The sequence below is a fragment of the Bos indicus genome, chromosome 13 (assembly GCF_029378745.1).
Source record: "Bos indicus isolate NIAB-ARS_2022 breed Sahiwal x Tharparkar chromosome 13, NIAB-ARS_B.indTharparkar_mat_pri_1.0, whole genome shotgun sequence".
NCBI lineage: Eukaryota > Metazoa > Chordata > Mammalia > Artiodactyla > Bovidae > Bos > Bos indicus.
The window spans coordinates 5,328,729-5,338,404 of record NC_091772.1 but is presented as its reverse complement, the minus strand read 5'-3'; the positions used below and the strand labels follow the sequence as shown (position 1 = coordinate 5,338,404).

The 9,676-nt window shown below is 41.5% G+C and overlaps 1 protein-coding gene across 3 annotated transcripts in view; it reads right to left on the bottom strand.

The window, feature by feature from the left end:
• Nucleotides 1-1,757: 1,757 nt before the first annotated feature.
• The window catches only part of BTBD3 (BTB domain containing 3), a 33,324-nt gene continuing 25,405 nt past the window's right edge, over nt 1,758-9,676 (bottom strand). For all 3 annotated transcript variants that reach the window (XM_070800698.1, XM_070800697.1, XM_019972880.2), the window contains 3 exons: nt 9,428-9,518; nt 8,747-8,865; nt 1,758-5,700 (listed from right to left, as the gene is read on the bottom strand). In XM_070800698.1, coding sequence (XP_070656799.1) covers nt 4,668-5,700; nt 8,747-8,865; nt 9,428-9,518 — 1,243 coding nt within the window. In that variant the 3' untranslated portion in view covers nt 1,758-4,667. The remainder of the gene's footprint in view (nt 5,701-8,746; nt 8,866-9,427; nt 9,519-9,676) is intronic.

Here is a 9,676-nt window from a genome sequence, read left to right as displayed (position 1 = left end):
ACCAACGATTCAGGGGTAGCAGTTTAACAGGAAACGTTAACTATATCCTATACACAAAGTATGGATTTGACAAAGTAAATGGTGGGTTTTCTGTTTAACTATCTCTCTTGATATTTGGCTTTTCAGATGGCCAAGTATAAAACAGTAGCATCTGCTGGTACAACTGCTGTCCAATGGACATTTAAGTAAACAGGCAAATAGAAAACTACCATTATAAGGACATTTAAGATCTGCATAAATAGGAATGGTACCTTCCCCACCGCTCCCACTCAAAAAGGCCGAGATGAAACAACAGAGGGGGTGCCTACGTTAGGCAAACGCACCCAGACTCTTCAGTGACTCACCTACAGATGCTACCGTCATATACTGCGTGGTGTGTGTGTGTGACCAAGGCAACCATTGTCTTCCTCACAAATAATTTCTTTACACTTACCGAACTGTATCTTGGTTGAGAGACTTTTCTCACCAGCCCTTAGGGTAGTTATAGAAATAAACAAAGTGATTCTATTGTGGAAATTTCCCCCTGGTTTTAGTTTTGTCAGATGATCTTTTCTTAAAAAAATGGAGGATAACATGAAGTTTTGAGCAAAGAAAGTAGCTAACCAATAAATGTAAATGGCTTAGAAAATATGCTGAAACGTATTGATTAGAAATCAAAAAATATAGTCATCTTCTACTGCAGCACCTCAAAGGCACACAAAGCCCTCTCTAATCAAGATACTGCAGGCTCTCAGAGTCACTTGCTTGTTTTGGCCTCTAAGTTTCATGCTACTTACTTCCTCAGGAGTAATTTTTCTCCTTCCTGTTCTCTGTTTTTGTTTTTTCCTCCTCAACGTTAAGTCTATGGCTTTTGTAGGGAAGTCAGAGTCATTGGGAAGAAAGTGTAATTTCAGTGAAGTGTTGATTCTGAGTACCAAAAATAAAGGAGGATCATTTTGAATTGTCTTGGGATATTGAAAACAAACACATGTGGGTTAAGCTTAAAGAGCGCCAGAGAGGACATAAAGGCTAAGACTCTGCTGGATTAAAGACCTTTGCAATTCAGGTGGTAATTAAGCTGATGAGAATGGGTATTTCCAGTTCTCTTATTCTATGGAATAATTCCAAAATTTCTTTGAGCAGGTATGTTATAGAAACTGAACTAAGGGTAGATGAAGTAGTTAAGCAAATACACAGGGCTTTACAATAAACTCTAGTATATAAGTAACAAAGTTATAGTGAAAAAAAAATACATGTATATAGTTATGTGTGTATATAAATGTACTTGATATAGGGAAATATAATGGAAAACCAGTTGAAGACATAAAATTATATTCATCACTGTCATGTCACACTGATCTTTATTCCTAGTGTAAGCTATTATAACAGCAGGGATAAGCAGCACTGGCCACGCTAATGCTAGATGTGATCTGCCATCAACAGCAGTGAGCTCAGGGAGCTCTACAGGCATGTGAGCAACTAAGCCATCAGAATACCAGCCAACTACAAAGTTCCGCAACTGGAACATAAACGCATCCACTCACTCTCGTGCATCGACTTAACACTCAGGTTTTCAACAATGCAACCAATTAACATATTCATTATTCTATTATTCTTTACCGGATTTTTACTTCTTTAGGGATCAATGATATGTGTTAGCTTAGCAAACAAATGCTCCTGAAAAAACCATCTCTAAAACGGTTAAGTGGCACCAAAATGCCAGAATGGGTTTTTTTACTACTTTAAGGAACCTACAAAAATGTTAAGGAAGACAAATATATGAACCGGTTTTATTTTATTTGCATTTAACATGATTACACACATTCATGTGTCTAACAAGATCTGCACTGTTACATTAAAAATACAGTACAATAACATTCAACATGAGGTACTTCATATTTATATATTTTTCCTTCATAAATAATGCGGTAAGCTCCTGAATTCAAGCACTCTGATGCACAACTGGCTAGTGTCTTGAATTAGCAAGCTTATTTAGACACCTTAAAAAAAAAGACAGTTCAGTGCAATAATTATGTAGAAATTAGACCATTTACTTAAATACTATATTAAGATATGCTTAAAGAATGTTACATTAGAACTGCTAGCCTAGTTCCCCTTATCCCCAGGATATAAACAACAACAAAGACTGCCAGATACGTGGGGAAAAGCATCTACAGGGCAGTGTTTAATAAAATTGTGTTTATGCATTGCAGTTGCCTGCCTTGTCAGAACAATGGTTTCTAGTTTTGAAAGCTACAAAATTTGAGATTACCAAAGAAAATAAAGCAAGCATATTAGCCTTAATTCCATGTCATTGAAAATGCAGAAGGGAGAATAGCATTTAAAAGATAACATTTTCTTATTTTAAATACAATCTTCAAATTTATACCACAGCTCTTGGCACCAGCCAATGAGATGACGGTTTTTTTATTTTTCTTCAAGTGACAGCAATTATCATAAAATTAAGTTCTTCCATACCCAGTATATAGGATCTCATGGGGCTCTCACCCAGCAGATTCCCAGCCTCTGGAGGGTAGCTACTAATAGGAGCACTGATCGTGGGTGTTACTGAATGAACAAGGTTATCACACTCCCCTCCAAAACAATCTAGTATGATGAAATTAGTACTAAAAAGTTTCTTCTCCTCTGGCTTATAAATAAGTGCCTTCCAATCAGGTAAATCTACAGTCTACCAATTGCAAGGTAGCTATGAGTTACCGAAATGTTTAACCATAATTTATAAACAAAACCCTTTGTAGAAGTATTTTTTTAATTGAAAACCTACCTCCGTTTCATAGACGGTTTGCCACAACTACTGCCTGTCATCTTGCTAATAAGAAATAACTGTTAGATAATTTGGGAAGCTTGTCCTGGGAGCACGCATCTGTTAATCACTGGTAACAGCTTCTGAACCTCCATGCTAACAGACATGGGTAAGGGCAAAAATGATTAAAACATTTCTGTAATCCAGTGTTTTTCTCCATCGGGGAAGCTGGCCGAAGCAGCAGCCCACGTCTACGGGAGAGAAGCGGCCCGGAAGCACAGGCAGTCCCCCTCTGCGGGCCGGGTGGGCCCGGCAGGGGGCCCCTTCTGTCCCAGCCCCGCTGGCCGGGCAGCAGGAGACAGCTCCTGAGCCGGCGCGCACCGCATGCGCACGGGCACCCACGCACACACCCACCCCGGGACTAGCCCCCGCTCCAGAGCCAGCTTCGGGCTCAGAACAGGAGAAGGAGGTGGCCAGGGACCACACTCTGGGTGGCGGGGAAGCCATCTCAGGATCACACTGGGCAGAAAAGTTGCCCAGAAACACGTGGATACTTCAACTGGGAGCGACCACAGTGTACACCACTAGGGTCACGGGCACTAAGCCAGCACAAGCCTTTGTGAAGGAGAATGTTTTGACGAGCTTTTCCCGCCTTTGTTTACACTATCCATGGGAAAAAAACAAAAAAGAGAGAACTGGATGTGATGCTGAGGCACTGAACATTAAGGTATCATCGAGTTTACTACTCCAGACCACTTTTTAAAAACCCTGCAGGCATATATGGCTCGTTCAGATGGTCACAGGCCAGATTCTAGCAGTCCAGGAATGGGACAGAATCATAATTAACGAAGAAGAGACAGTGTGGTCAAAGCAGATTAAGTAAAATATATTTCAGATTAAAAATAAAAAATCAATGCATAAAGTATCTTATTACTTTAACATGTGGCACTACAAAACTAACCGTTATTCTATTCATCTGAAGAAATCGTTTGGTCCTCTTTTCATGGGAATGGGGGAATAGGAATTCTATACAGTACAACTTTTGAAAACCAGCAAGTGGCAGGGATCAGAAGCTAAGCAGGGAGAAAAGAGCTTGACTTTTTCAAACTCTGGATTATAATGTGCCATCAATTGAACTATTTGTCATGTGGGACTTTTTCAGGCTTCCTTTTAAGACTATTTGAGTTTCAATTAACAGACCTGCAATTTTTCTCTAGTTGACAATAAAGTTTTGCAATTTAGTTACTTCCGAAAGAAGCCTCTGTACTGGAATTGCCTGTCTAAACTAAAAGAACACAAATCTGCTTGTAGCAAAAGTCGTGATCTAAAACTTCCATTTCTTACTTGTTTTACCTTCCGTTGACAGCTGCAGTTTAAAAACTTGACAAACTTATGAATTTAGGATTTAAGAAAAAGCAATGTCCAAAAGCAAATGCCCAAAATATTTAAAAGGAAATAAGAAGGTAAAGATGACTACTGTCTACTTTCTAAATTATTACTTATTATCAAGCAAAATGTCTTTCAAAATTGTACACTGAGGTTTATCTGTTTGGGGAGAGGGAGGGTTTCCGTTTAAAAATAATTGCTACTGTTACTTTAGAGTATTTCTTTCTCTTTGTCAAAATAAAGCCCAAAAGGAAATCTGAGGTGATCCAAAAATCTTCTTAAACTGGGAGGTCAGTGGGGCAGTCGGAAAAGAATGCAAAATCTCCCTGGGTGGATAGGTGCAACTCTAAGAACCACAAGCCTTGCTAAGAATTTGGCTTTCCGACATACAGTTAAAAGCTGAGTGCTGCATTTTTGCCTGTACATAACGAAAAAGGCTGAAAGAAATCAGAACCGGCGCATAGCTCTGTTCCTTACGAACAGCCCGCGCCGACGGCTGGCTGCGGCCGAGCTGAGCGTGAAGCGGGAGCTGGAGCGCTCAGGCGTAGAAGATGAGCTCGGGGATCTGGCCGCCCTGCACGCCCGTGCCGTTGGTGCTGTCCGACGAGCACTGGAACTGCACGGTGACCTTGCCGCACTGCACCTCCGTCATGCCCTCCTGCCCGAAGTAGCTGAGCTCGTTGCCGTCCAGGATGACGCTGGCCGTGTAGAATGTGTCCGGCTCGATCTGCACCGGGTACTCGAACCACACAGGGAACGTGCTGCTCGAGCCGTCCGAGAAGTACTTGCTGAGGTTCTGCCCCAGGACCACGCCCTGCCGCTTGAGCTCGATCTTGGCGCTGTACTCGGCCGAGCCGCAGCTGGAGCCATACAGCCCGAAGCCCGCGATGAAGACCCTCTTGTCCACGGCGAACTGGATGCTGTCACAGCGGCCCCGGTAGCGCCACTGGTTGCTCCGGTAGGCGCAGGACTGGAAGCGGTGGCAGCGCTGAGGCACCAGCCCTTTGCGGGCCTTGCTCACGAACTGCAGCTCGGGCTTCTTGGCCGCCGTGTACCAGAGGAAGATGTCGTTGGTCTCGTTCAGAGTCAAGACGCCGGACTGTGCAGCACCGTTGGCGAAATCGTCCAGGGCCATGGTCGGGATGCGGATCAAGTAGAGCGCCTTGCCCAGCACCTTGCGCTTGTTCTCAATGCTCAAAGCCAGATCCTGTCGCTGGCATTCCACCTCAGCCCAGTTGAGAGCGGCCTCGAAGACCACAATTTCTTTGGCATTCAGAGTTTCCCTGCGGAGGATGCTTTCCAGGGTCTGGAAGTCGATGTCGCAGAACCCCTCGGACTTGAGCGCCAGCTCGGCCTGGGCGTCGATCACCTCCCAGCAGCGCTGGGTGAGGTCCGGCTCCTCGAACAAACAGCTCTGGGACAGGAGCACACAGGCGTTCTTGGCACTCAGGCTGGTCTCCAGGAAATTGACGCAGGCCCTGGCGAGGTGAGGGACGATGTACTTTTTGGCAGCATAAAGAGTGGCCAAGACCGTGTCAGCAGCCAAGTCAATTTCATCACAATAGATGTATCTGCAAGAAAGAGTCCGGCGTGTAAATCGAATTTTCACCAAATGACTGTGTCCAGCAAGAAAAGATGCAGCTACTTTCAAGTTAGTTCCAAGAAAATCATCTTTAAGTGACAGTTATTACAAAAATGATTAGACATTACAGCAACATCTGAAATACATTCATAAATCATCAACACTTCAATTTAGTACAAAGTGTGTATAATTAAAGACATTAACTTCATGTAATTATTCTAGCCTCTATTTTAAAGCTATGTTCCCTGTCCTCTCAAAGGGGGGGGGGGAGGGGGGGCAGAAATTGAGGATTCGAGAACTGTTTGAGAAAGGACTGAGATCAAAGACAATTAATATTAGGGAAAAAATAGCAAAATTATATATATATATATATATACACTGTATTATATTAGAAATAATCCCCATGTTTTAGGAGAAATATATGTATATAGTTTTACTTAAAAGTGTTTCTGTGCATTCAGATGAAAACAAATATCTTTAATACTATAATGTTAGCAATGATTGCATCTTAATGCTTTTAATTAAGAATGACTTGGATTTTCCTGAAGCACAAAATAAAATCTGATCTTAAAAAGATATTTTTCAAGTAGTCCCAAGTTCAATGGATTTTTAAGTATGGGCTTCGATGCTTGATGCTATCTCACAGTTAACTTTATGTAGAATCCAATGCAGGCTTTGTATCTGCTCTTTTTTTAAACTCTAAATTCTTTCCTCTCCTCCACACATTCCTTCCACCTTCAGAATTAAAGAATACATTATTTCTAGATATATTTAATTAAAAGACAAATAAAGTCTAAATATGCACTATTTGTGTGCTTCTCTCAAGTGTCTGTATTTCAGGAGACACTTCTTATTGTTTTAGGGGACAGTGGCAATCTCCCAGGATGGTATGTCAAGGTAGAAATCATCTGCTTCTTTCATATTCTATTGTTGATCAAGAGATAAGTCAGTGAGAACTGCACACAGGTGAAAAATACATACTAATAAACATAATTTTTTAAAAATTTCTAGCTAAGGTGTTTAGCAACTTGCTATTAAGTTTTCCTTAGTGAAACAAGAAATTAGAGGGCTTCTGGAAGAAAATACAAAAAATATAAGGATGGCAATGAGAAAAAGGACCGCAATCACAAATGGAAGCTGCATTTTTGCGCCGAGGAAGCCCTTCCTTGTCTCTGAGACTAAGACAGCTACTGGCAAGATGGCAAGACTGCTGGACAAAATACCCGAAGCAGCGATGCTCTGCCCGGAGCATGGGGACCGCAGGAGGACTCTGCAGCACGGTCAGCACTTTGCAGCTCTCACCCTGGAATGGGCAAGTGAGCAGTCTTCTCTTCCTTCCTGACAACGCCCTTCCCAGTAGTCCTGGTGCTTCACCCACAAGGCAGGGGTGAAGCAAGCCTGGCCTCCGCTCGCCCAGGTGATCATGCAGTGCTGATCCAGCATGGCACGGCAGTAAACGGCACCTGCTATTCTTCTGATTCTCGCCGCTTTATGTGGACTGCACGTATAATTTTAAAAGCTGTGTCAAGATATATTCTAGGCAACACATTTATAAGAAAAGATGCTTGTCAAATGATGAATCAAACGGCTTTGGTGAAATGGAACTTTGTGACTAGTACTCGGGCTTTCTAATTATGTACATATTTCTGCAGCAACAGAACACTCTACTTGACTACAGTGACGCTGAAACACCAAACTAGTGTCAGCATTCTCCTCTGCAACAGAAACAATGTCAAACATACAAAGCTAACTTCACGGGGGAAAAACAGCACACAAAAATTCCTACAGGTAAGACAGGTTTCTGCAAGTAGATCTCTAAGAGATTACAAAAGTCATAAAGTCTCTGTTGGTTGAAAGTGGTGGATTAGTTTATGTTTTGGTACTTTACATGCTCATTTGCCTCTAATTTTCCAACCTCTCCCACTGTGAAAGTTCTAAAGAGTAGCAGATGGATTTCAAAACTAGACTATAAATAAAGAATTACAACACTTTAAAGTTCAGGAATTAACTATAATACTTATTTTTCAGTAGGCAGAAGACAATATATATTAACATTTTAACTGTTTGTGGGATTACTGTCCAACTTGACCCAATGAATAATTTTTTTTCAACATCCATTGTAATGCACTCCAATGACTCAACATCCCCACAAGAGCATATAACCTTGAACTCTGATACACTTGGGTCTGCTAGAATAAGGCTCAACAAAAATCACCTAAACATCACTTAGAATAATCACTGGACTCTAATCACACACTGTAGACTATAACACTCTCCAGCATCAACCCATGTCAGAGAAGAAGATTCTGTTTATCTGGTTAACATGTACTGGATTTTGAAAAAGATTCATGAGATAGAAAACTATTTTTTAAATAAATGTATATCTTATAACTGTATTTCTGAATGACCAATTAAAGTTTTTCGGAACAAATCCATATAAAACTATAGAAAATTAATCAAATCTTTCAAAAATTTCTCCTTTACTACAAAATGCAAATGCTTCTTACCCCTGAGAAATGGTATGTGACTTTATGTGAGAGCATGTGTATGTACATGTGCATCAAGATCAGATAATTAATTTTATATTTGCTGATAGGAGACAATCACTCCTAGAAAACTTAAAAACCTCCTAACTGGTAGGATTTAAATAATGCATACAATTTCCGGAACTGTGACACCAAAATATAATTTATGTGTTCTTAAAGACTTCACACACAGAGAGAACATACTCTATTAGATAATCCCTAACCAGAAAGCTATTTTTAATTATAAGTCATTAAAGATGAAATCACTGTATGCCTCTTGCTCCCAGATCCCACGCCAAGGTGTGATTACAAACTCCTGCTTCCTTCCACATGCTTCCCATGGAAAGACACACAGGAGTTTTCTTTGAAAACATATATTAGGTAAAGCAGCACCCTCTTTCTTCATCGGCCTCCCTTTTGTATTACCTGGAAGTTACACTTAACTGTGAAGCCAGCAGAGCACAAACACAGCACAAACAAACTCTTTGCAAACATACGTGTGATGCTTACTTCAGCATGGCGAGAAAAGCAGCAGGGTCGACATCTGGTATTCGGATCTCATCTTTGTCCTCGGCAAGTTCTCCGTAAAACATTGCATGGAACACAGAGCTCCCAACAGCTAAAACGTACTGTGGAGAAGGGGAAATCTTATTTCATGCACCAAATTGAAAACATTTTCAGCAAATTATTCCAGAAAAACACTCTAAAGTGATCAGCTTTAGTGAACACAGAGTACCTAACACCTGCTCTACTGACAAAGCCAAGGTCCAGAGGATCTGGCTGTGAAAGCAAAAGACAGAAGTTCATGCAAACTAGTCTCTGTGCTGCTAATTATCAAGGCTTTCACAGATTAATACACAAGGTCCCTCATTATAAAATAAATAAAAGCATATCTAACTGATTTCTAGGAGAAGGGTCAGCATATGACTTTCCAAACCTATCACAACAACTTCCCATGACTGGGGAGTGAAGAGGGCATGCTTTTGTGGGGGATATAAAGCAGGGTAGAAGGAAACAAAGGCAAAAAAAAAAAAGCAAGCGTGGCCAGGGCCCTCTGGAAAGGTTGTGCCTACTCTGTGATGGGGGGAAACCAAGCACTGCCTGCGAGCTGCCCAGCCCCGTTCCGGGATCAGGGAGAGGGTCCCTCTGTGGAGAGCTCAGGGCGAAACCAGTAATGCAGCTGTTGCTTACTTTGTGTCCTGGCAACCGCTGAGTCCCACCTGGTGGCCCAACCACAAAATGTACATCTGCCATCAGATCATTATTGAACATCACCGCATTTCTATAAACAGAGGCAATTCATTAGTTCACAGCATTGTAACACCCCCTCCCTAACATAGAAAACCCAGGAAAGAGTCACAAGATAAACAACCGTTGAGTAACTTCGGGGTAAAACTACAAATAAAGGTTCCAACTATACAACTGCATTTGTAATCACTG